A 26,337-nucleotide genomic window follows, 5' to 3' on the forward strand; every position below is an offset into this window, starting at 1 on the left:
TGCTATCGATTCCACCAGTCTCAACCCTTCGCTCGCCTGCCTCTTCTTTCCCCCCAACGTCACCAGCCTAAAAAATACGCCGGATTTTCAATCAGGAGCCAATTGGATTTAACCCAGTCGGGCCTGGAGCCGTGGGTGGGTGGGAAAGACACAAGGGAGCTGGGGGGGTGGTGGGGTTGCGTTGTGCGCAAGGGAAGGGATCTTTTTTAGATCTGTCATGAGGGATCTATCATCATCGCTCTGGACTTGCCTTAGGAAGCATCCGAAACAGGACACGGGGGGGGTTTGAAAAGCCTCGAAAACATTTTTTTTTTAATTGAGTTAGGGAGCAGAGGAGGCTGAGATTAAATCATGGATTTTGATTTCGTTATTTCGATCCATCCGTCCTGACTTTTAAGCCACTTTTAAGCTACACCTGCTGGGATCACCTTGTGGTCTCCCATCCCGGGCGTCACCAGGTTTAGCTTCGGGTCTGGCCTGGTTGTGGGAAAGGGGCTCTTGCCTGTCTGATCCCAATTTCAATGATGTTGTCCTGCTCCATTGTTGCTCCCTGTCCTTCCGCTAGTTAAATCTGACTAACCGCTGGGCTTTTTTCTTCAAATTCTGAATTTCATTTATTCTGAGACTTGGCCCCGGCAGAGAAAGGCAAAAGAGATTTCTCCATAAAGTCTCCTTATGGAAGGGAACAATGGGCGCTGAACGAGGGGTGGGGTGGGGATAAAAAATAAAATAAAAAAAGGAAAAATCAAAGTCTTAAAAAAAAAACATGAAAACAAGCCACCAATATTGATTTTATTTCTCAAGGTTCTGTAGTCGTTTTATTTTCTATTTCCCCGGTTTTTTATTTATTTATTTCCGGCCCAATTCGCCTGCGTCCTCCTGGCCTGGGTTCGGTTTGTATGTAAATGGGATCTTGAGGGGTGAAATATATTTCAATTTTTTTCCGCGTGGAACAAATTCCGCCTCGTTTGGTTTGGGTGAAGATGATCTGTGGCATCAAGAGACAAAAGAATTCCAAGTTTTCCCAAACAGAAAAGATGCCAGTGAGAGAAATGTGGGGAAAAAAGGGGGGGAAAAACCTCTCATCTTATTACTTCAAATTCTATTTAAAACCACTACTTGGTAATTTCATGATGATCTTTGCAAGGGATTAAACAAAAAGACCTTTTCTTTGCTCTGACAGTCCGCAAAATCTTCTCAAATACCTTCACAAGGAACATTTTGCCCACCAGCATTCCCACAACTTTGGTGGACCCACGAAATTTTCCCATAAGAAGCGGGGCACCTACGGCCCACAAACTCTTCCCTTCCCATAACGCAAATCCAATTTTTTTTTCCCCCCTGGCCAAATAAATCATCTCAGCAACCAAAGCTATTTGGGGAACTCCCTTCTTGGTGAATTGCTAAATTTCTAGATTCCCCCCAAGGTTGAGTAAGAAATGGAGAAATGGGCCACCATTTTCCCCGTTGATAATCCCATATGGATAATTTTTAAGATCTGATGAGCAGAAGCGCAGATTCTTCCAATTTTGGCTAGCGACAAATCCGGCAGGAGTGGGATTTCAAATCTGGAATTATTATTATTATTATTTTTGCAAAAGAGATCCTTCTCTCCAACTGCTGGAGGATTGAGGCCTTCATGGACATTGAGATAAGTCTTCTAAGGCAGTTTTCTAAGATGCCCTGCTACACAACTCTTAGTTTTGGGGTACAGTTCAAGAGCCTGGATGTTCACAATTTGGCAACTCCTGAAGTGTCATCCCTACGCTTCCTCCTGGCCAGGCTCACACAGGTGAGTTCCTTCACAGGTCTTTTTCTGCTTTCTTAATCGCACAAAACTGGAAAATGGGGCACCAGGATGGAGGAAAGTACAGCTCAACGGTCTTTGTGAAACAAGCACAAGGACTTGGTGAGGACCCCAATTGTGGGAAAGAAAACCATCAGGAGATCCTAATTGAGATTGCAGTCTTCGGGGTTACACAAAACAACGAGTCGGAACGAATTCACCACCTCTTTTGCAAAGCTGTGGCTATCTCGTATGAATTTAAAATTATCTTTTTTAATCAAGGGAGGCACTGAACAATCGCGGTTTTTATCTGCTTTCCTCTTAAGAACACACACACCAGCCATACAATGGAAAATTGGGGACTTTCTGGTAACACAAAGCTCTTTGTTTAAAAAAAAACACAAAACCCCTCTGCTCCAAAACTCCAAAAATGTTTGTGCAGAAGCACCTTTTAAGGGGAGCTGGTTGAAACGTTGTTGATGGGCAGTCAACACCTTGTGTGATTTCGTGAGGGTGTTTTGTTAAGGTGCAAGTGAATGCTTTCCAAATCATTTATGAGTTTTTGAGGTGACTTAAGCATGAAAAAAAATGTTCCTTTTTTTTTTGTGGCCCTTTGAGGCAAGCATCACAGCCACTATCTCTGCCTTGAAAAAGAGCAGGGGATTTGAGAAGGGTTGGTTAAACTCTGCTCATTTTCCCTATTTTCAGTATATTTTATCTACTCTTCCCTCTTAAGGTGGCTCCCGCCCCCCCAGGAATGGAGTGAGTTCATGGCAGCAGAAAAAATAACAGAAAAACCACAGAAACATAATAGCTAAATCAAAGTGGGGAAAAAAAACAAGCACAAACTCTTTAAATATTCATCATGTGAATTTCTGAGCCATTAAATCCTAAAAGCAGAGGTCGCTTTTGGATGAGGTGGGCCAAATAAAAATAATCCACAGATACCTTCTCAATTAAACTCAAATGCATTATCAAGAGAGAAATGAGGGTTCAGGGCGGGCATTTGGAATCGCTCCAGGGTGGGGTAGCGTCAGCATTTTTTGATGGTTAAGACTGAGGACTAGCTGCTTGAGAAATATATATATTCAAATCCCAGTAAGGGTATGGCTAGCTGATGAGAGCTAAATAGCTTGAAATAGGTCTATACTAGTCTCTATTTATTTATCAGCACAAATAAAACACACACACACACACACATATATATATACACACACACACATATACTTGTGACTAAGAGGCAATAATGTTAAGAATCCTTAGCTTTGAGTCTCGTTTAGGCCCAAATCACAAAGACACTGTAAACTCTACATTAAAATATTGGCCAACATTCAAAGCTTCAATGTTCAAGGTTTTTTTTTTTAATTAATGTACCGCCACCTCACTGCCCACTTAATTACTGCTAGGTCGGCTTATCAAGATGCTATTTGTTGCGTCAAAAGACACTGCATATTTTTTAAAAAATAAATTTATTTCCTTCTAAGCTCATTCCGTAGATGGCGTGGGGTGTTATTTCTCTGTATGGACGTATAACGTATCTGGCATTTGAAAATAAAAAGAATCTTAACAGAACATTTTATATAAGTAACCCAAATATTTGAGTCTGGTTCAGAGGAAAGGGATATCCCCTTGTTTTTTCCCCTTCTGCATCTTTGAATTAATTTGAAAGCATCTTGGCACGAGAATTGTAGAAACTGAAGAATTCTGAGAGCACCAAAATCTACTTCTGATTCTTGCAATATTCATTATATATATATATATAATATAATATATGTTAATATTATATATATATAATATAATTATATATATATATAATATAATATAATATATGCCTGCAAGGAAACGGCTGAGGTTTTCACAGCAGTCTGAATGACCCAGAAGTGGGGATTCCTTTTGTAAAAATAATAATGATAATAATGATAATTTGATGGAGGATCAATCTGAAATGGGGATGAAGTCCATTCCATTCTAAATTAACTGAGAATTTCCAAAGGACAGTCAGGGGTGAGCAATCATTAAACACAAGTTGGCTTCCTTTTGGAGATCTTTTGACCACGAACGGCTCACAACAGCCTCCTCCGTGCCAATTAATCAATATTTTGCAAAAATCTGTTGGAAATTCAAGAAGAGGGAGAGGGGGGGAAAAAGCGACTTCAAATCCTTTTCAAGTGCAGGAAAAAAAAATCGGTTTTTTCGCCTCCGAAGACGCTGTCCGGGCGTTTAGGTGCTGAAGTGGCTCCGTTTGGTCCCCTTTTTAAAAACATGTAGAATTTTAACAGGAAAGAAATAATAGAAATATCATCTTTTTCTCTGCTCGGGATCTGTATTGCCAGAACCTGAAATAAAATTCTGCCAGTTGTGGCAGATTTAAAACAAAGAACAGCATATCAAGAGAATATTTTCTCACTTTCCTCCTAGGGCAAACAGACGGATTTTTCTGCTGGAATGGGAGAAAAATTTCACGTAGTTCTCCAGGGTTAAAACGTCATTCAGACAAACCTTGCTTCCCCCTTAAAAATATTATCCATTGTTATCTTCAACCCAAGTAGGGACTTTTCTTAAATATACTGCATTCTTCCAGACCAAAATAAGTTCTATTTTCTATCGCTGATCACTTGCGGGGAAATTCACGCAGAAAAAATCAACACACAGACACACAAACCCCCTCTTTTATTTCCACTCTTCGCAAACTGCGTCTCCGAAGGAAGAACACATTTTTTTAAAAAAATGTAAAAACCCATCTAAAAATATTCAGGAGTTTTAAAAGACCTAGATATTTTTTTTAATGTTTTTGGCCCAAGGATGCCACAACAAGGGCGTTTATTGTGAAAATCTGTGTTGCGTTTTAACTAGCAACCCGAAGGATTGTTTTCCCCCCCCCCCCGTGGCTGCAAACTTTACACACAATACCGTTGAACAACTTGTGAATAATGTTGTTGTACTCTCTATTCTGGTTTAACAATTACGGGAGAGGCTGTGATTTGAAATTCTGTAATGCCTTCATTTCTTCCCCTCCCATAAGTCTTTCAATACACTTGTCACATCAGCGGGCTGTTTTATCTGCATACACTCACAACAAACACACACACAGACACACACATTTTCTTCCCTCCCCCCCTTTGGAAGGAGTTTAAAACACCATTTGGTTGATTAATTGTCTTTTATTGATCAATTTTCTATTTGGCAGAAACTGGGGGACCTTTGGCTGCATAGATTTCAATATGTTTCCTAACCTTAAAAGGCAAAAAAAAAAATACTCTTGATTTTTAAACACACACACAAACACACACACACACACACACACAGAGGATTTGTTTCTGTTCTAGAAAGCCGGCTAAGAAATATGGATTTTTGCCCCCCCACTCCCATCTTTCATAGTGAGGAAATAAAGACACCTTTAATGCAATCCTAGAGGATGGTCCCTTTTTAACAACGTGGAAATTGCATTATATAAATTTAATCTTTTTTCCTCTTTAAGAGAAGAAAAGTGAAGGGGACGCTGCTAATGAAACCCCAGCCGGCCAACCTTCAAACTTACCTGATTTCATTTCTGCGGCTCCTTTGAGGGTGGAGTTGGGGGGGGGGGAGAAATATGATTTATCATTTATTAAAATTATTAAGATGGGGTAGTCAATCTCTCTTTTTCTCCCTTTCTCAGGGATGGAAGAGTTTTAAGCAAGATGAAAAACGAACGGGTGAAGAAAAAAAGCGATTTAAACGTCTCGATCCCTGCAAGGATTTCTTGGGTTTTAAGGTTAGGCTGCAGCTGGCAAAAATTATATTTTTTTATGGCTTATTAATATTATTATCCTGGTTAGGAGTCTTGCTACGTCTCACCTCACTCGCTTTCCCCCCCTTCCCCCAAAAAACCCCCTTCAGGACAACTTCAAGCATTTCCAAAGTATCCAGAGAAAAGGCTTTAAAAATTAAGCTCCCCCCCCCAAATACGCCTCGTTGTAACTCCAAGGAGTTTCTTTCCTAATATTTTTATGGTTGTGCAAATTGTATCTCCCCCTCCCCTCCCTCCCTCCCCATTTCCCAGGAGGAGGGCTCTTTTTGGAGGAGACTTGGGTTGTAAAAATAATAATAATCGATATAAATAAATATACAGAAGAAATGCCTATATAGAAGGGGGAAGGAATGACCTTAAAGGGGGGGGGGGCTTCCTTCGGAAGAAGACGCTCGGTTTGCTGGTGGGGGTGATTGAGGGGCGATGAAAAGGCGTGGGAAAAAGGCCTCGGGAAAAAATCTCCCGTGTCTACATATGTTTTATTTTATTTATGCAGCCGGCTTCTTACGGGGGTCTAAGTGGCATACAAATATTTTTGTCTCTGGGTGTAAAAATTCTGCATTTTTCTTTGGGCCGGGGGTGGGTGGGGGGGGACGCGGGACTCTTGCTGGCACCCAAAGCCTCCTTCCATACCCCATAAGGAATGTGTGTGTGCGTGTATTTTGCGTGTTTGGGGCTTGATAGCGTTCTCAGCAGGTCGGGGGTCCCGCAGGCGAAAAGGCGCCCTGCAGGGGAGAGCAGGGGAGACGTGGGGGGGGGAGGAATTGGCGCATGGGGGGGTCTTGCCCTGGGGGGGACCTCCAGTTTGGGAGCGGGGAGGAGAGCCCCCCCCTTCCTTGAGGAGCTGAGTTCAGTCTTTCTTTGCCCGCTGGCATTTCCCTATTTTGCCCCCCTTCCCCCGCGGTCGAAATCCATGGATTTGGGTTGCAATCGGGTCGGGGGGGGGGAGGCCAGGTGGGCGGAGGGAAGGGGGTTCGGGGAGCACCCCGAGAGGGAAAAGGGGCGCCCCTTTAGACCCGACGCCTGGCTCCAGCCCCAGAGAAAGGGACTTCGAGGGCAGAAGAAGAGGATGGAGCGGGAGATGATGGGCATTTGGCTACCCGGGGTGCGTGGGGATGGGGGAAAGTGGGCATGGGGAGGGGGGGCAGCGGGGAGGGCCTGTTTCGGAAAAAAACCCCAATTTTTCAAACTTCTCCCCCTGCGGGAAAGGCGCCGGTAGCTGCCTCTCTTTTGCCCGCGCCTGGCAGGCAGGCAGGAGACCAACAGGTGGGCAGATTCCTCTCGCCGCGAGGGGGAAGGAGGAACGGATGCCTGCGGGAAGGGGTGGGGGGGTGGGCTCCGGGTTTATCTCCTGGCGGTGGGGAAGAGGCTTGAACCTTGGAGCGGGTGGGGGGAAAAAAAGCCCCTGGCATTACGCTGAGCCCTTCCCTCTCCCCCCTCCCCAATCTCTGCCCCGAGGGGGGCGCCAGAGGAAGGGGAGCCCAGGCTGAGTGGAGCAGCCCCCGCTGGGAGTCGATCTCGGAGATGCAGGAATCAGGGGGAGGGGGGAGTTTCACTATTTAGCTCCCCCCCCCGGGGAGCAACCTTCTCTAAACTCCCCCCCCCGCATTTGTCTTCCTTTCTCCCTTCCTTCCTTCCTTCCTTCCCTCCCTCTCCCCCTCCTTTTCCTCCCTCCCTTCCTTCCCTCCCTTTCCTCCCTCTCCCCCTCCTTTTCCTCCCTCCCTCCCTTCCTTCCCTTCCTTCTTTCCTTCCCTCCCTCTCCCCCTCCTTTTCCTTCTTTCCTTCCCTCCCTCTCCCCCTCCTTTTCCTCCCTCCCTCCCTTCCCTTCCCTCCCTCCCTCTCCCCCTTTTTCCTCCTTCCTTCCTTCCTTCCTTCCTTCCTTCCCTTCCTTCCTTCTTTCCTTCCCTCCCTCTCCCCCTCTTTTTCCTCCTTCCTTCCTTCCCTCCCTCTCCCCCTCCTTTCCTCCCTCCCTCCCTTCCTTTCCTTCCTTCCCTCCCTCTCCCCCTCTTTTTCCTCCTTCCTTCCTTCCCTCCCTCTCCCCCTCCTTTCCTCCCTCCCTTCCTTTCCTTCCTTCCCTCCCTCCCTCTCCCCCTCCTTTTCCTCCTTCCTTCCTTCCCTTCCTTCCTTCCCTTCCTTCCTTCTTTCCTTCCCTCCCTTCCCTCCCTCTCCCCCTCCTTTTCCTCCTTCCTTCCTTCCCTTCCTTCTTTCCTTCCCTCCCTTCCCTCCCTCTCCCCCTCCTTTTCATCCTTCCTTCCTCCCTTCCTCCCTCCCTCCCTCCCTCTCAAGGGGGGGGGGCTGATCCTGCCTTCTCCAAAGTTGCCCCTTCCTTTCACTTTCCCCGAATTCCCTCCCTGTGGCTCCATTGCATTAGGAAAATGAAAAGCAAAATCGCGGGGGGGGGGGGGGCGCAGGAGGGTTTTTTTTTCACGAGCCCCCCCTTAACCTTGGGGGGGGCTCTAAAGGGGGCCGTAAAACACAGGCACGCATCACACTCCGCAGCAACCCGGGTGGGCGAAGGGGGGAGAGAAAGAGAGAGAGAGAGAGAGAGATTTTTTTTTAACTTGATTAAGGTTATTTAAAGCATTCCCAGGAGGCTGCCCCCAATGAAGTTTACTTTACAGATAAAGGGAAGCGGAAGAGGGTGAAATTGAATTAAATTCCTGTATTTGCCACTGCTTGACAGACAGGGAAGGAGGGGGGGCAGGTGGGGGGGATTGGGAAAGTAAGTGAGAAAAAAAGGGAAATCCTGACAATCATTTGAATGCTTTTTGCATTTAAATATACCTGGGTGAATAATTTGTACTTCTGCATCTTTAGTCCTTCCTTTCGCACCACAAAACACACACACACACCACTTTTAATCTTTAGTCCTTTTTTTCTTTTGCACCACAAAAAAAAGCACACACATACACACACACACAAACACACACACCACTTTTTATCTTTGGTTCTTTTTTTCTTTTGCACCACAAAAAATAAAGCACACACACACACACACCACTTTTGTTGTTGTTGTTGTTCTGCATCTTTGGCTGAAATTGAGATATTTAGCCTCAATCTCAGGGATTGCTTTTCCCTTCTTCCCCCCTCTTTCCTATTTCCAGCCTCTTCCAAACACCCCAAGATTTCTGTTCTGCCACCACCTTTTAGTGAAGGCATAAATTTCGTGGACTTGCCACTCCAGACCTGTAAAAAAATCCCATTCTTTTTTTTTTATTATTATTGTTATTTTTCTTCCTATCTCAGCTGACACTGCACATACGGCAGCAAGGCGTGTGTGTGTTTGTGTGCATGTGTGTGTGTGTGTTTGTGCATGTTACGTGTGTGAGACCAGGCCTTATAAAACCCAAAAGCCAAGTTGAATTTATTCTACTGCATTCAGGGTTTTTTTAAAAAAAGAGACAGACGCATGCCCACAAATATCTAGCAGAGATTTCATGCGCTCAATTTTTTCTTTATTTTGTTTGTAAAGATCAGGGCTCAGCGGGGGAAACCAAATTATAATCTTAAACCAAGGAGAATGAAGGCTCCTTGGATTTATAAAATTTACTTCAGAGTAGTAAGTATGTATAATGCATGAACAGGCAGCGGTCAAAACAACAAGAGTATTATGATGAATATTTTTTCTAATTGTTGTGCAGGTGGGGCCTTTTGAATGCAACTTGCTTTAAAATTTAAAATAAAAATACTTTGATTAACTGGCAAGCAGGCCTTCCCACCTCCCTTCAACCCTCCCAATAGCTTCTCCTTTCCTTTATTGATCCATCTTTCTCTTTATTGATCGCTATATAAAAAGGAGCCTTATCCTTCCCTACAAGGATCCATATTGGGGCAATTTCTAAGCATGTCTGGTGCCTTTCCCCTGTCCTTTCACCCTGCATTTTTTCCCCTCGATTGGGCTCAGAAACATGGATATTATCGTGCGTGCAAGAAACGGACTCTCTATTTATTTAACAAACCCTACGAGAAGCAATATATTAGCACGTGAGGTTTTGTTTTGTTTTGAAAAGAATAAATCACTCTGCATTGCATTGTTCTGTTATTTTAATTCTCCTTAGTTTAAAAAGTGGCTGGTATCTCTACCTAGGAACAAAGCCTTAAAGAAATCTGACATATTGCAAATATAAAAGACACACTTCCAAAGCGAGCGAATTAAAAAAAAACACACACACAAAAGATTCCAGAATTCTCCATCTCCACTGGGTTTTTCCCCCCCACTCGGAAACACCAAATTCAAATGTGGGTTATCAGAAAATAAGAAACAGCGAATTTTTTCAATCTGAAGTCTTGAAAGATCCCCTTTCCTGCCATCTCCCACCTTCGGTCATAATAATCTTGCTTTTATCAAAACAAAATATCAAATATTCTGATTCCTTCCTGATTCCCCTCTGAACCATAGGCACAAAGACTAAAAATGTTCCCCCGATCCTTGTTTTGAGAAGGAAAAAAAAAATTGAGGGCCAAGAAAGAAAGTTTAAAACAGATTGGGTGCGTAGAAAGAAATTACCTTTATTCCAATACTAAAATGAATTTATTTTTTTTGTTGTGGAGGGGGTTCCGTGTTTTGTTCTAGGCACAAGATTCTATGATTCTAAGAAAAAATTCTGGGGGGAAAAAAGGGGTGTATTTTACCTCTTTGGAGATTACATTCTCCGCCTTTTGAAAAACCGAAGCGGTAATTTTAAATACTACTTTTTGGTGCTAGGAAGCTGGCTCTTCATTTTGGAAGCCTGCTTGGCGGGAGAAGCTTCTGCAAAGGTTTATTATTAGCTGCAGGGAATAAGGAGCCCTACTCTTTTTTGCCTTTTCGAAACAGGATGAAGTTGGGCCCCACTATATCGACGGCTGGGTGCAGAGTGCCGCAATTAATCTCTAATTTTAGATTTGAGCCGCCTGAGAGAGAGAGAAGGCAGAAAGAAAATCTCCCCAAATCAAAATCAGTTCTCAAATCAGTCAAGATTTTCTTCTCTTCCCCCACCAATTAACTTTCAATCTGAAGGGATTGCAAATGCCAGGAAATGGAGTGTAAAATATATATATATATATATCTGGTGTCCGGCCTGCCTTTGGTTAGGGAAAAGACTAGCCGATATACCCCCCACTCCGGCTGTCGAAATAAAACATCAAAAGAAATCAATGAGATGCATTTCCCATATTTTATGAGCCCTGGATGAGTGCTTGGAGGCTTCGTTGTCTGAAGGCCTCTCAACCCTTCCTGAGCTTGGAAAGCCGGAGAGGTTAAAAGCTGCCGAATTAAGCCGGGGATGAATTCCCAGCTCAAAATTTCCAAATGTATCGTGAAGAGAGTTAGGAATGGCATTTTGGAGTCAAAGGGGACGTAAATCCATTTTTTGGGGGGATGCATCCACCCATTGGCGGATGCGCCTGCTGGCCCCAATCTACTCTTGAGTTCTGCTGCAAAAGTTGGAAAGTTGAAAGGAAGTTGGGTGAGGAAAGGATTGTGGGAGAAGCAATGCAGACCGTCGCCATTAAAGCGAACCACGCGGTCCTTAAACAGCTTGCCTCTTTTCAATTTGCTTTTTGCAGCTGGGAAGGTGAAGCTGTAATCGCCAGAAACAGATGCTGGTTGCCCAGCACCCGGATTTTAATCACGAGGCCCCCACGGTCGTCAGTGCGAGGACCCACACTCGCTTTTTCCAGTAGTGCCTTCGAACGGCCGCTAAATGAGTAGTTATATAAGTTCAGTGTCAATGATCTCTCTACGGAAATTCCCTTAGAGTTACGTCCTCAAACTTGGCGACTCTTAAGACTTGTGGACTTCAACTCCCGGAATTCCCCAGCCAGCGTAACTTACTCTCTTGTAATCCCTTCCTCTGCAATCTCTCCACACAGCTGACTGGAGAATTCTGGGAGTTGAAGTCCACAAGTCTTAAAGCTGCTAAGTTTGAACTCCTCTGGTCTAAAGTGAGACACACAGGCGGATAGTTAAACAAAGTGGTTCCTTCCTTCTAATTTCTCCCGGGGTTAGCTGACCCAGAGGTGCTCCATGCAATCCTCCAGCCCACCCACCCACCCACCCACCACCACCACCACTCCCCCAGCAGTCCAGGCCGTGTGTGGGGCTGGTAGCTGGCCTATTAATAGGAAACTTCCTAATTAATAGATTCGGTCAAGGGAGACGCATACTCGTCCCCCGTCTCTCTTCCTCTTCTCCGGCCCTGGGAGAGCAGCTTCGCTTCCCTCTCTCCTCCCGGCTAATGAAAACAAATCCCCCTCCTCAGTTCATTTGACAACGCAATTTAATTATTCCTTAAACCAGATATGAGCATTTCCAGAGTGGAAACTCACATTCGTCGCCTCTCTCTCCCTCTCTCTCTCTCCCTTTTTTTCCCCTTCCCCTGAAATTCAACCACCAAGAATACAGTTAGCTTTCAGCTTCCTTCCCCTTGAGGTTGCAGAGGCCACCGGGGCAGGGGGTGTCCAGCTGGGGGGGGGTCTCCAGAAGTCCCGCTCTGGCAGGCAAGAGGGCCTGTTCATTTCTTTGGCTTTTCCCGGATGTATTTTCCCTATCTTCATATTGGTTGTGGTGTGGTTGATATAGGAGAGCCAGTGGAACCACTTGACTCCAGAGGTTGTAGGCTCTCCATCACTGGAGGCTTTTAAGAAGAGATTCCTGCTAGAGGAGGGGGTTGGACTAGAAGACCTCCAAGGTCCCTTCCAACTCTATATTCTACTCTACTCTACTCTACTCCACTCCACTCTCTATTCTATTCTATTCCATTCTACATTCTATTCTATTCTATTCCATTCTACTCTCTATTCTATTCTACTTTCTATTCTATTCCATTCCATTCTACTTTCTATTCATTCTATTTTATTCTATTCCATTCTACATTCTATTCTATTCCATTCTACATTCTATTCTATTCTATTCCATTCTACATTCTATTCTATTCTATTCCATTCTACTTTCTATTCTATTCTATTCCATTCCATTCCACTCTCTATTCTATTCTATTCCCTGTATTATACTTTATGTTCTAACTAGCTTTTAACTACCGTGTCTTAATTTATTGTCACTATATCTTGCCATACCCCTCTCTCCTAGTACTTCTGTTACGCCACTGTTTTTAGGTTTTCTTATTTCTCGTTCCTGTCCTCTAACCATTTGTACCATTTTAGGTAAATATTCTGATTCCTCCTTTCCTTGTGTTTCTTTCTCTCCTTTTTCACGGTCTCCAAAGCTGCCCCTGCCTCTTGGGAGGGGGGGGGTCCTATTTCCCACCCCAGAAGAGGGCAAAGGAAGTGGGAAAGAAAAATGGGTGGAAGGTTGAAGTTTCAATCGGGGTACCCCGTGCCCAGCTCCATCCGTGCCAGCTGCAGCATCCTAACAGCTGGGCCTTTTTCCCCCTCGCAAGCATCCTCAGCCTTCCTCATCCTCTCCTTCCCTTTCCTCAACCTCTGGATCCCCTCGGCCAGATGTTAGCCCCGTGTCGCCGCTCCTGACCCTTTGGCATTCTGCAGACTTTCCCCGGGCTGTCCCCCCCTCCCCACACTTTTCCACGCACCCACCGCTGCCTGGCCTGGCCCCTCTCTCTTCCCCCCCCCCAAAAAAAATCCCCATTGGAGTGACCTCTCTTTCTCCCGCGTGCTGCCCGGCCAGCTGGCTTGCGATGCTGCAGCGGTAGCCAAGGCAACCACATCTGACCCCGGCCGGCTCCCGAGGACCGGCCTTATCGATTGCAAAGATAATAAATGGACAGCAGAAGCCACGGCCCCTTTTCCATATCAGCCATGCGTGTGTGTGTGTGTGTGTGTGTGCGAAGTGGGGACGGCTGGGGAGGTTTTTGCTGCTGCAGAGGAGCACCAGAGGCCATCCAGACGGGCCTGTGGCCGCAGGTGCTTTGAAGAACGGCTGCCTTTGATTGGAGGTTTGCGGGCCAATGGGGGAAGGCGGGATTCGAGCCACCGGAGTGGAATGTCACTTAAAACCCCTCTCTTGGGCCGCGTAAAGAAGGCCAGCAGGTCCGGCATTCGAACCCGGAGCCTCTGCAGGAAACTTTCTGGTGTCTTTCTTTCCGCTCTTGGTCCCCTTTCGCTAAGTCTTCCCTCTCCGCATCTTCTCCTTGTTTGAGAATTCTATTCTATTCCATTCTATTCTCTATTATACTCTATTCTACTCTACTCTCTATTCTATTCTATTCCTATTCTACTCTACTCTACTCTATTCTATTCTCTATTCTATTCTCTATTCTACTCTATCTCTACTCTATCTCTATTCTATTTTATTCTACTCTCTTCTCTATTCTATTCTACTTCTATTATTGTATTCTATTCTACTCTCTATTCCATTATATTCTCTATTCTACTCTACTCTACTCTATTCTATTCTCTATTCTATTCTCTATTCTACTCTATCTCTACTCTATCTCTACTCTTATCTCTATTCTATTTTATTCTACTCTCTTCTCTATTCTATTCTATTCTATTCTACTTCTATTATGTATTCTATTCTACTCTCTATTCATTATATTCTCTATTCTTCTCTACTCTATGCTATGCTATTCTCTATTCTATTCTCTATTCTACTCTACCTTCTATTCTATTCTATTCTATTCTATTCTATTCTACTTCTATTCTATTCTATTCTACTTCTATTCTATTCTATTCTACTCTATATTCCATTATATTCTCTATCTACACTATTCTACTCTAGTTCTATTCTATTCTATTCTACTCTCTATTCCATTCTATTCTCTGTTTCTACTCTACTCCCTATTCTACTCTAGTTCTAATTCTATTCTACTTTCTATTCTACTCTACTTCTATTCTATTCTATATTCCATTTCTATTCTCTATTCTATTCTACCTTCTATTCTATTCTATTCTACTTCTAATTATTCTATTCTACTCTACTCTCTATTCCATTCTATTATCTATTCTACTCTACATTCTATTCTATTCTATTCTATTCTATTCTCTATTCTACTCAACTCCCTATCCTATCCTATCCTATCCTATCCTATCCTATCCTATCCTCTTCTCTTGTTTAAGAACGGAGTGCATTTTGATCTCCAGAGACTCTGGAATCTGTGACAAGGGTGCACCAAATTCTCTTGTATTTGCACAAGCAACGGGGCCACCGAATAATAATAATAATAATAACCCCGAAGGCTGATTCTGTTTCCACTCTCATTTTAATTTCCACTCTAAGGGAGAGAAACGAAGAGAAAACAGAGAAGAAAACTCCACATTTTAAAAAAATTCTAACTTCCTCCAGTTTTTTCCCATCATTCCGAGGTTTCCCGAGCGGGGGAACTTCAGGTTTTCAGGGGGCAAATAGGCTCCTTTCCCCGATAATGCTTTTCGTCCACTTCGGCAGTCAAGGAAATTGGGCCTTCAAAAAAAATCTGTGTCTTCTTTGGGATATTTCGTTTCTGCAAAAAAAAAAAACCCTCCCCGGTCGTCCAGGAGGGAGTCCTGGGCCTTGAAGGCGCCCGATCGATCCGCAGAGTGACCTCCAGGGCTGTCCGAGGGGTTAAAGATCAGCGGTTCCCATCCAGGCCACAGGGACTGGCCGAGGGGCTAATTACAGTCTGGCCAGGAGAGGGTCAAAATGGCATGGCACCCCATCTGTGCCCAGGGACGTTGGCAGAATCCCCCCCATAGCCCTTCTTTCCTCCACAAAAATAATAATAATAATAATAATAATAATAATAATAATAATAATAATAATAATAGTAACCAATGCCAAATCCGGCGAAACAACTGGCCGCTGTGATACAATTGTATAATAATAATAATAATAATAATAATAATAATAATAATAATAATAATAATAATAGTCGGTGGGGTCCGACTAGTAACCAATGCCAAATCTGGCGAAACAACTGGCCGCTGTGATACAATTGTATAATAATAATAATAATAATAATGAAGAATTCTCCCTTCTCCCATTAGATTTTTGCTCCAAGGGCCAAAGGCAATTACAGGTAGTCCTCGGCTTAAAACAACCACAAAAATTAAGGCGTTAAGCGAGGCATTTGCTAAAGGGGTTTTGTTCCACTTTACGACCTTCCTCGCCACGGGCGTTAAGAGGATCACTGCGGTTGATCAGTGAGTCATATGGTGTTTGAGCGAATCCGGCTTCCCCCCCCTTTGAAGGTCTCCCTATCACGCGGGACACAGCGACCGTCGTAAGTATGAACCAGTTCCCGAGGGTCTGAATTTTGACCCCGTGAACACTACAACGGTCGTAAGAGTGAACAGTCCCCCCTTTTTCCCCCCAGTGCTGCTGTAACTACCGGTAAGGTTCGGCCCTCCCCTGCAGGAGAGGCCCTTCTGCCCTCCGTTCCTCGGCGCGCCCACTTTCCTAGGGACTAGGAACTTGAAAACCTCCCGCCGGCACTCAACGCCTGCTGCTGACTTTGGCTGCGAAACGGAGCAAGTTAATAATAGTAATAATAATTAAGATCCAGGCAAGGCCGTCCTCCTTGCCCTTTGGGGTCGCGCCTGCGATGACCCCTCTGTAACCGATGCCCAGCCAGGAGGACGGAGGGGGGGGGAGGAGATGGGGGGGGGAGGGAAGGGGTGAGGAAGAGGAGAAGAGAGCCGCACTCCAAGAGAGGAAGGCCAAAGAAGACTCATCCGGAATAAACAGAGCCTGCTATTGATTTCGGCCCATGGTTAGAGAGGAGGGATTGCAGCAGGGCGCTGCGCGGACAGCCGGCTTCGGCTGCGCTGATCAATAGCCCAATACATCAGCCGTCACCATGGAAACCTCGGCTTGCAGATGATGGGGTGTTGGCGGCGGAGGTGTGTGCGGGGGGGGGGGCACAGGGGGAGGGGGAGAGGAAGGGGCCTCGGATCTGGGGTGGGGGGAGTTGCAGATCCCCCTCCTCTCCCGTGCCAATAAAATAAAATAAAATAAAATAATAAAATAAATGAAATAAAATAAAATAAAATAAATAATAAAATAAAATAAAATAATAAAATAAAATAAAATAAAAAATAATAAAATAATAAGATAATAAAATAAAATAATAAAATAATAAAATAAAATAATAAAATAAATAATAAAATTAAAAATAAAAATAAAATAAAATAAAATAAAATAATAAAATAAAATAAAATAAAATAATAAAATAAAAAATAATAAAATAATAAGATAATAAAATAAAATAATAAAAAATAAATAAAATAATAAAATAAAATAATAAAATAAAAAATAAAATAAAATACTAAAATAAAATAAAATACTAAAATAAAATAAAATACTAAAATAAAATAAAATAATAAAATAAAATACTAATAAATAAAATAAAATACTAAAATAAAATAAAATACTAAAATAAAATAAAATAATAAAATAAAATAATATTAAATAAAATTAAAATAAAATAAAAAACAATACTAAAATAAAATAAAAAAATAAAATAAAAAAATAAAATAAAAAAATAATAAATTAAAATAATAAATTAAATAAAAATAAAATAAAATACTGGCATTTCTCCCCCCCCCCCCTCTGCTCGATTGCAAGCAGAAGACAAGATAACAAGCAAGTTTTTAGGATTTGGGTTTGCGTTGGGGGCTGCCGAGACACACCTTCCCAGGTTACCAGTAACAGAATTGGAAGGGACCTCAGAGGTCATCTAGTCCAACCCCCTGCTCAGGTCGGAGCCTTATACTAGGGATTCAAACCGCCGAACCGCCGACCCTTCTGATCAACAAGCTCAGCGTCTTAGCCACCGAGCCACCCAGTCGGGCTGTTTCACAGCATGCTTTGCGACCGGCGTTCTGTGAGGCAGGAAGGCTGGTGCCCTTTTGGGCCCGGTTGGATATTGGAGAAGAGGATCCGATTTGCAATCAGCCGGCGGAAAGTCCAAGGGAGACGGGTTGAGCCGGGGCCTCTCCAGATATTCGGGACGACAACTCCCAGCGTCCCCTCTCGCAACCTGGTGGGGAGCGGGAGGGACCTCCAAGTGGCCCCTTTCGACACCCACAAGGGGCCCGGAAGGATTTCTACCTGTCTCTTGCACCAGGCCCACACAAAACCAAATTTCCTTTTTGGCTCTGGATTAAACACCTTTTTTCCTTCTTATTTCCTTGCAAAACCAGCCGCTTCTGGGCCAGACGCTGCGTTTCCTGCGCAGGAAACCATCGGCCCTCGGATCTCCGCCAGGCGGGGACCCCTTTATTTTATTCACCTTTATTTTAAAAACCTCTTTGATTGTATTTATCGAGGAGATCTGCTTTCGGCTACCGGTTGGATCCTAAACCTGCCCGCTTGGGAAGACGGCTGAGCATCCTTTCTGCCTGGGCACCAGGGAAGGGCGCCCTCTCCTGGCCATGCCCAGGACGGCCTGGACTACCAGGCCTGTGCACGCCAGGGGAAAGGAGCATGGGTCCCCAGACTCACCTCTGAAGAAGCCTCTGCGATGCCGGTCCTCGGTGGCGGAGAGTCCAGGTTGACGCCGTCGGGCGGAGTGGTCTTTCCCCCAGCGCCGATACGAGGCCCCGTCTGCCCCTCGGAAGCCCCTCCGAGCCACAACCGAAGGTGTCCCAGGCTCCTACGCGTGCGTTGCACACTCACTTTGTCCTCCTGGCACATTAAAAACACAACGGCTCCAGCAACGTGGCCCAGCCGTGCGAGCGAGTGCATCCCGGGGAGCGGAGAAACATTTTGCCGCGTGGCTATTGATTTTCCCCCCCCCCCCCACAAGCCCCTTCCAGCGGATCAATGCAGCCCCAATCAATACGCCGGGCGGGAGATTCGCCCATGTGGCACGCACTGCAACATGGACTCCTTCCTCCCTCTCTCTCTCTCTCTCACACACAAACACACACATACACACATGCCTTTTGCGCAGAGAAAGCCAGATGTGTACAAGGATGCCGGTTGTTGTTGTTTTGGGCTTTGAAACTTTTAATGTTAGCCCAGCTGTAAAACAAGATGGGGAGTTGGTGGGCAGGAGGGAAGCCGCCTCTAATGCCCTCACAACAGCCCTCCGAGGTAGGCTGGGGCAGGGAATAAAATAACCGGCCACTCGGGCCTTTTTCCTTCCCCCTGTTTCGTTTAATTAGAATTTAAAACCCAGTGTGCTTCACATGACGAGGGGTCCATCATCCCCCCCCAGCAAAAAAGCTTCGGCACCCATTTGTCCTCGTCTTTTATTTTCTCTTCCTCTCAAACCCTGATTCCTGGCTTGTTCTTGGCAAGCTTCAAGATGGATGCCGCCGGGGGAAGTGCAAAAAAAGAGGAGACGGGGGAAACGGCTTCGTAAAAGCCGCAGCTGCAACCCTACAAGGGATTCCCACCCCCCCAACATTGAGGTCTTGGGGATCCCAAGCCAGACTCCGCTGTGCCCCTCAGCCTCAAGAGTTTTTGGGGAGCATCTTGGCCAACGACTAGAGGGTCAGAAAGAGAGAAAGAGGCGGCTTCGGTTCTCGTCTTCCTTCCTTCCTCCCTTCCTCCCTTCTTTGCAGCCCTATTGATTTTTTTTTCCCAAAGCCATTTCGAGTAAATCTACCCACCGACTCTCAGCCCCAAGGACTTTAAAAGGGCTTGACAGTTTTTATTCGGCCCCTCAATCTATTTTAAAACGTGTCGGTCTCCGGCCCTTCGGCGGGCAGGAAAAAAGAAACGAGAGGAGTTTTGAAGCGCTGCGGAGAGCCGCAGATGGGAGATTTCGGTCCCGGAGATATTTCAAAAGTCATTTCTTGTGTGTTATGTATGTGTGTGTGTGGGGAGGGAAACGCAAGTACCAAGCAGGCCTCCCCCTCCCCAACTTTAATCTCCTTTTCTGTCTAAAACTGCATCTTCCTTCTTGCAAGGAACATGTGTGTGTTTGTATGTATGCATGTATGTATGTATTTCAGCCTTGCCAGAATCCAAGGGAGGTTTTTCTGAAGCTTTAAACCATGCAATTTTTGTTTTTTTTAGTTGGTATTTGGGGATTGGGGTGATGGGGTGGGTGAAATCTGCCTTTTGGAGGTGCAAAACACGCCCGGAGAATCTTCTCTGAAGCCAACAAGCCCCCAATGCAACATTAGCCCCCTCCCCAGATCATCCAGTAAGGGAAGATGCTATCCCCCCACCCCCCCAATAAATAAACAGGGGGATCTTGCATTCGGTCTGGCCTTCTCAGCAGGGAGGGAGGGTAGATGGAGCCCAGCTCTCCCCAACCCAGGACTTGGAAGCCCCCCCTCCCACCCAAGCCCACCACTCTCCTCCTTCTCCCCTTCCCGGTTGCCATAGCGGCCACGCAGTTCCGGCGGTATTGATGTTCCCCCATTGATCTGTGCGGTGGTGCGGTGTCTGGACATGAGGTCCAGGCATTGTGCCGGGAGAAGCTGACAGACACCGATCAATGCGCCCTGCCATTTTCCAGCTCTGTCTGCGGGGCTGCCGGCCTTCCTTTCGGGGGGAGCATGGCTGATGCTCGCCGGGGTGGTGGTGGTGGGGAAATGGGGGCGGGGAGGGGGGGGGAAGAAGGCCAAGGGGGGGACACTCCTTTTTTTAAAGCAGCAGCTATGGATTTGACTCCCCCCACCCGCAAACTCCAGACCCAGATCCTTTCCCCACCACCCACCACCCACCATCCTAAATCTGGTCCAGGGAGGGAGGTGGCCAGCCGTGGCACCTTGGCCAGGTGGAAGAGCGGGAGGCGTGGCCATGCAGACGAAGGGGTAGGGGTGGGGGCCATGCAGGTGGTTTCCCCTGTCCTGTTGGCTAGGCCAACCGAAGTCACGCCATGTCCCATCAGCCACAGCCGCACAGGGTCTGGTTCGTCAAACTTCGCAGAGTTGAATGGGTTTTGTGGCCAGAGGGAAAATAAGTGAGATGGGGTTTTTTTTGTGTCTCCTGGATTGAGGGGGGGGGAGTGCACTTTGCCCATGCTCTGGGGGGGCATGCAAAAGCCAAAGGAAGTTTCTGATGCCCCCCCCCCCGAGCCTTTGGGGCTGAAATGCCATCCTTGTAGCCTCTGCCATTACTCTTGGCGTCTGCGCCTTTGCAACCCCTAGAAGAGGGCAAACTGACCACCATTCATGGTCGGAGTGACCAGGATAGGCGAAGGCAACTAATAGAAATGGTATATAGGTTTTCCTGCTTGGGCAGGGGGCTGGACTAGAAGACCTCCAAGGTCCCTTCCAGCTCATTCATTCTATTCTATTCTAACTGGACCATTCTTGCCAGTTGGCGGAGCCGGGAGCGGGGCAGCCAAGGCTGATCTCCCTCCTCGGGAGCCTCGTGCATCCTGCCCCTGCGGCCGCCCTTCGGGGTCCGGGCTTATCCGGGCTCCGCTCTGCAATCCCGGACTGTATCCCCTGCGGCTGGACCAGTCTGGAAGCGCGCGGGCGACCTCTGGCGGCCCATCCTGGGAGCTGCAGCCGGGCGCCGAAGTCTTCAAACCTGGCGACTTTTTAAGACTTATGGATTTCAACTGCTGGGGAATTCTGGGAGTTGAAGTCCACAGTCTGAAGACCCCTGGCTTGCGGGGGAGGTGCGCGGGGGGGCCCTCGTGGAAACTGGGGCGCAGAGGGGGAGCTGGGGAGGGGGCTTCTTCTTAAAATCTGCATCTGATGGGGGGATAAAGTAGGAGGGAAGCCCCCTGCACGTGCTTTGGGGGTCGCAGAGGCAATCTGTTCATGCTCAGGGGATGCATTTTTTGGAGCAAGTAGGGGCAGCACTCTGCGCATGCTCAGAGGCTTTGATGCTTTGATTGATTCTGGCTCAATGAGGCTGTTCGCCCCGCCTTCTTGCAGTTCCTATTGGCCGAGGGCGGCGACCGTCTAATTCGAATCTTTTTTTTCCCGCCTTTCGTCGCCTGTCGATCACGGCGTTAGAAACCCAGCTCCCGATTGGTCGGCCGAGATATCGCCCGCCTCCTCGTGCTAGCCCGGTGATTCGCCGCGAGGCTAGCGGCTCCTCCCCGTGGGCGGGGAATAATGAAGCGAGGGGGCGGAGGCGGCGGCGGCCATTTTGGCTCTCCGCTGACAGGGGCAGGCGAGCGGGAAAGAGGGCGCCGGCCGTGCCTGGCCCCAGCGCTTCTACCCTCGCCTTCCTCGGGCCGCCCGGCTCGGCTCCTCGCGCCTCGCCATGTCGGACACGCGCGGCGGCAGTGACACCCGTCCCGACGACACCGGCGTCGAGAAACAGGTGAGGGCGGGGAGGGGCCGAGCAGCGCTGGTGGGGGGGAGGGAAGTGTGCAGAACGGGCAACGCGGATTGGTCAGCCGCTCCGCCACTCGGCGCCGGGCTGACCCCTGATTGGCTGAGCACGAGGATTGCCCGGGGGCTCATTGGTCCGCGGGCTCTCCGGCGTTCGGGCCCGTGGGGGGACCATAGAGAGGAGCGAGCGCGGCTACGCGCAGCCTGGACTTCCGGTTTGAAACTGCTCCCGCTCTTGCCCGCGCGTCTTTGTGGTGAATACACTTGCTAAGGGAAAGTCGCGCGTGGGAAGCTCTGCGCGTTTGAATGAGACCCGTTGCGTGTCGGGCGAGACGAGCCGCTTCTGGAAAGCGCAGTGACGCCTCTGTCGTCTTGCGGAAGGACTGCAATTCCCCTCCCCTCCCAAGGCAGGGGATGATGGGCCCTACCGTGCATCCCCCCCCTGGGTGATTTGATCCCAGCAGAGTTTGGAAGGGACCTTGGAGGTCTTCTAGTCCAGCCCCCTGCTCAGAATACAGAATAACAGTGGGAAGGGACCTTGGAGGTCTTCTAGTCCAGCCCCCTGCCCAGAATACAGAATAACAAAGGCCCAGGACTCTTCAATATCCTCATCAATGATTTGGACGAGGGGATAAATGGGGAACTCATCCAATTGACACCCAGCTGGCAGGGATAGCCAACACTCCAGAAGACTTAAGGCTTAAGATACAGAAGGAATTGCACAAACTTGAACATTGGGCGCTATCTAACAAAATGAAATTCAATGGTGAAAAGAGTCAGGTTCTACATTTAGGCAAGAAAAACGAAATGCACAGGTACAGTATAGATGGGACCTTGCTCAACAGTAGTAACTGAGAGGAATCTTGGAGTCCTAGTGGACAACCATTTAAATAGGAGCCAGCCGTGTGCAGCAGCTGCCAGAAAAGCCAACACAGTTCTAGGCTGCATCAACAGAGGGAGAGAATCAAGATCACGTGAAGGGTTAATACCACTTTATAAGGCCTTGGGAAGGCCACACTTGGAATACGGCATTCAGATTTGGTCAACACGATGTAGAAAAGATGTGGAGACTCTGGAAAGAGTGCAGAGAAGAGCAACCAAGATGATTAGGGGACTGGAGGCTATAACGTATGAAGAACGGTTGCAGGAACTGGGTATGTCTAGTTGAGCCAAGGTGGCGCAGTGGTTAAAATGCAGCACTGCAGGCTACTGCTAGATCAGCAGGTCAGCGGTTCAAATCTCACCGGCTCAGGGTTGACTCAGCCTTCCATCCTTCCGAGGTGGGTAAAATGAGGACCCAGATTGTTGGGGGCAATATGCTGACTCTCTGTAAACCGCTTAGAGAGGCCTGAAAGGCCTATGAAGCGGTATATAAGTCCACTGCTATTGCTAGTTTAAGAGAAAGAAGGACTATGGGAGACATGATAGCATCTTCCAATATCTCAGGGGTTGCCACAAAGAAGAGGGAGTCAAGCTATTCTCTAAAGCACCTGAGGGCAGAACAAGAAACTAATCAAGGAGAGAAGCAACTTGGAACTGAGGAGGAATTTCCTGACAGTGAGAACAATTAATCAGTGGAACAGAAGTTGTGAATGCCCCAACACTGGACGTTTTTAAGAAGATGTTGGATAACCATTTGTAGGGTTTCCTGCCTAAGCAGGGGGTTGGACTAGAAGACCTCCAAGGTCCCTTCCGACTCTGCTATTCTTATTCTATTCTAAAGTTGGAAGGGACTTTGGAGGTCCTCTAGTCCGACTGCCTGCTCAAGCAGGAGACCCAGGAGCATTTCAAACAATTGGCCGTCCAGTCTCTTCTTGAAAAAGCCTCCAATGAAGGAGCGCCCACCACTTCTGGAGGCCAGCCGTTCCTCTGGCTAATCGTTCTAAGGTTCAATGGCAGGAAACTGCCGGTGGTAGGTAACAGGCTGGCACCTGGTGCCCTGTGGGGGGGGGGGAGAAATGAGACCCTCCCTAGCCATCACCCTTGTCTGCTTCCCTCTGTGTTCGGCTAAACTCCCTGCCCCAAAGGCCTCTGGTTCAAGCGAAGAGACTTTGCACCTGATGTGGCCCATCAAGCTGCTTTCAAATAAACAGCCGTGGGGCTGCCATCCTTGCAAAGCTCAACCTGGCAGGGTTCGGTTTCAATCGAGAATAACCTACAGGGCATCCGGCTTGGCGGCACAGCGGCAGCTAAGATGACAATTTGGGGAATGAGCATCTGAAATATAATACCAGGACGAGATCCCGCTATTGTAACGAGAAGAATCTGATTCTTTTTTTTTTTAAAGGAAGAACGTCCTATCAATATATATATAGGGGTGTCTTTATGCTGCCCTCCGACACGGAAGCTCCTTTGAGATCAGCCCAATCCCAAAATATTACTCTCGTCTTTTGTTTTCGAAGCTATTGTTTTAATGCTCCTTTTTAATTTGCTGGCCTGTGACCGCCGTAAAAGATGGGATTGTTTGAGATCAGCACAGTCTTTTCCAGTGTTATCTTAAGAGAGGCAGGAGTTGGCATGGCTGGCAGATAAATTCTTCTCGGGGTGGAGGAAAGTTCAGCAATGTAGGATCGGCTCTGAGATAAAAGAGTTTGAAAAGCGTGACAGTCTTTTCTTTTAAAAAAAACAACCCCCATCCAGTTATGTATTTATTCTCCTTTTGGTTCCTGTTCATCAGCATTCTAGAAATATCTATCGCCGTCCCAGGGAGAGGAAGGTCTGGTGCACCCAGAGCATAGAAACAGGGGTGGATTAGCGGGTGAGACATGCTGTCAGGGTTCCAAATAACTTCCAAAATAAAGTAAGAATCGGAGGCAAGAGGTCCCTCAAAATTTCTAATTTATGAAAAGAGCCATGTTGGCACATCTGGGAAAACCTGAATCTGAAAGCTTTCAGCCCAGTTGGAAGTTCGAGCCCCTGCCCCCCCAACACCCACAGGTCCATCAAATGGTCCCATCCTTCACTGCCACAAAAGGGAAGATTCCTCCCATCCACATCCAGCCAGGTGAAGAGACAAAAGATGACCTTGAGTTTCTAAGAAGAATGTTGTTATGGCTACATATCATCCAACTCCGTATAATCCCATTCTCCCACAGTAGAAAGCGTGGCGGGACTGGAACCCAAAAGGCCAAAGTTAGCTTTTCCAGGCCTGACGTGTGTCTTGTAACGTTCAAAGCCCATATTAGGAATTTTGCAAAAAAAGCTTTATTCTTTAGCATGGTGCTCCGAACTCCCTCCAGAGAACTCAGAATGGCCCTTTTGATACATGGAAGTATTTTCTTAACGGCTGTTCTCGGTTATTACGGTTTTTGAGTGCCTTGCTCTCTTTCAGGACACGCAGGAGAAGGAAACGGGCATCCCTGAGAGAGAAGAGGAGGCCAAATTAAAAGCCAAATATCCCAACATAGGACTTCAGAAGCCGGGCGGATCTGACTTCTTAATGAAGAGGCTGCAGAAAGGGGTAAGTGAGCCCCCCCGAGACCCTCTCCTGGGAAGGAGGAGCCTTCTAAGGGAAATCAGGGTGGCAGGAAGGGAAAAAGTCAGCGGCGGCTGTTTAATGGCGATAAATCCAAGCCCGGCTGGGTGGCAGCTGATAGAGTGAATGGGTGGCTGCCTTGGCTTGTGGGGTGCCTGGGGGAGTCCGAAGACCCTCGGTGTCTGCTTGCAGGATTCCCACCCGGTGGGGAAAATCTCCGTTCGAAAGGGGATAGGCTGGGAACTTCTCTGGCAAAGTCCTTCCCGTATTTCGCCCTGAACGTAACTGGAACAGTTCCCTCTGTGGCACAAGGGAGCAGCAGAGGGGAGAGGGCTGGTCGGTGGCTAGGGGTCTTCAACGTTGGACACTTTGAAGACTTGTGGAGACTTCAACTCCCAGAATTCCCCCGGGCTAAAGGAAACAATAGGCCACCATTTGGAGGAATGGGTGGCCGCAGCTGCTGATGGGTGGCAGGGGGGAAGCAGGAGGGGGGGGCGAGAGGTCGGCATCTGGATGGGTCTACCTTGTGCCAAGCGGCAGCCCTGAGTCCCCTCTTCTGAACGGCTTCGCTTTTCCTTGGAGGACAGACAAGGGGCCTCTCCTTGGGCCGCCCCTCCATCCCTTGGGATGACCCAAGTCTCATCCCTTGTTTTTTTCCTTCTCCAGCAAAAGTACTTCGACTCTGGAGATTACAACATGGCCAAAGCCAAAATCAAGAACAAGCAGCTGCCAACGGCGGGTACCGACAATAACCTGGTGACCGGCGACCACATCCCCACCCCCCAGGATCTGCCCCAGAGGAAATCGTCCCTCGTCACCAGCAAGCTGGCAGGGTAAAACCTGCTCTCCTGAAGGGATCTATCTCTCTCTCCCCGCCCCCCCTCTTCTTTTTTCCATTTGGGGAATGGGTTGGAGTCCCCCCCCGTCCCGTCCCGTTGTCAGACTGAACTGAACTCTGCTGTATCCTAGAGCTGTGGCCCACAGACCCTCCCACTGTGGCGGTTCTCTCTGTAGTGATCAAAGCCAGAAGCCGAGACAATGGACTTGTGTGCCGTTCTGGTGTGTGTTTTCTCGCCGCTGCGGACGGGCAGGCGGTGCCGCAGCATGGATTCTCGGGAGCGCGGGGCCTGAAACACGCTTTGCTTTAGATCGCCA

General features: G+C 47.3%; 2 protein-coding genes across 2 annotated transcripts in view; both read left to right on the forward strand.

The window, feature by feature from the left end:
* GOLPH3L (golgi phosphoprotein 3 like) overlaps positions 1-5,601 on the forward strand; it is a 34,507-nt gene extending 28,906 nt beyond the window's left edge. The window contains exon 7 of the mRNA XM_087705026.1: positions 5,445-5,601. Coding sequence (XP_087561152.1) covers positions 5,445-5,586 — 142 coding nt within the window. The 3' untranslated portion in view covers positions 5,587-5,601. The remainder of the gene's footprint in view (positions 1-5,444) is intronic.
* Positions 5,602-21,504: 15,903 nt separating this feature from the next.
* Positions 21,505-26,337, forward strand: ENSA (endosulfine alpha). The gene is made up of 3 exons (XM_014071787.2): positions 21,505-21,696; positions 25,039-25,167; positions 25,849-26,337. The coding sequence occupies exons 1-3, from the start codon at positions 21,637-21,639 to the stop codon at positions 26,017-26,019; spliced, it is 360 nt and encodes a 119-aa protein (XP_013927262.2). The 5' UTR covers positions 21,505-21,636; the 3' UTR covers positions 26,020-26,337.

Source organism: Thamnophis sirtalis, unplaced genomic scaffold, assembly GCF_051295495.1.
Source record: "Thamnophis sirtalis isolate CommonGarterSnake01/CBP01778 unplaced genomic scaffold, rThaSir2_p1.2 scaffold_2, whole genome shotgun sequence".
Taxonomy (NCBI): Eukaryota; Metazoa; Chordata; class Lepidosauria; order Squamata; family Natricidae; genus Thamnophis; species Thamnophis sirtalis.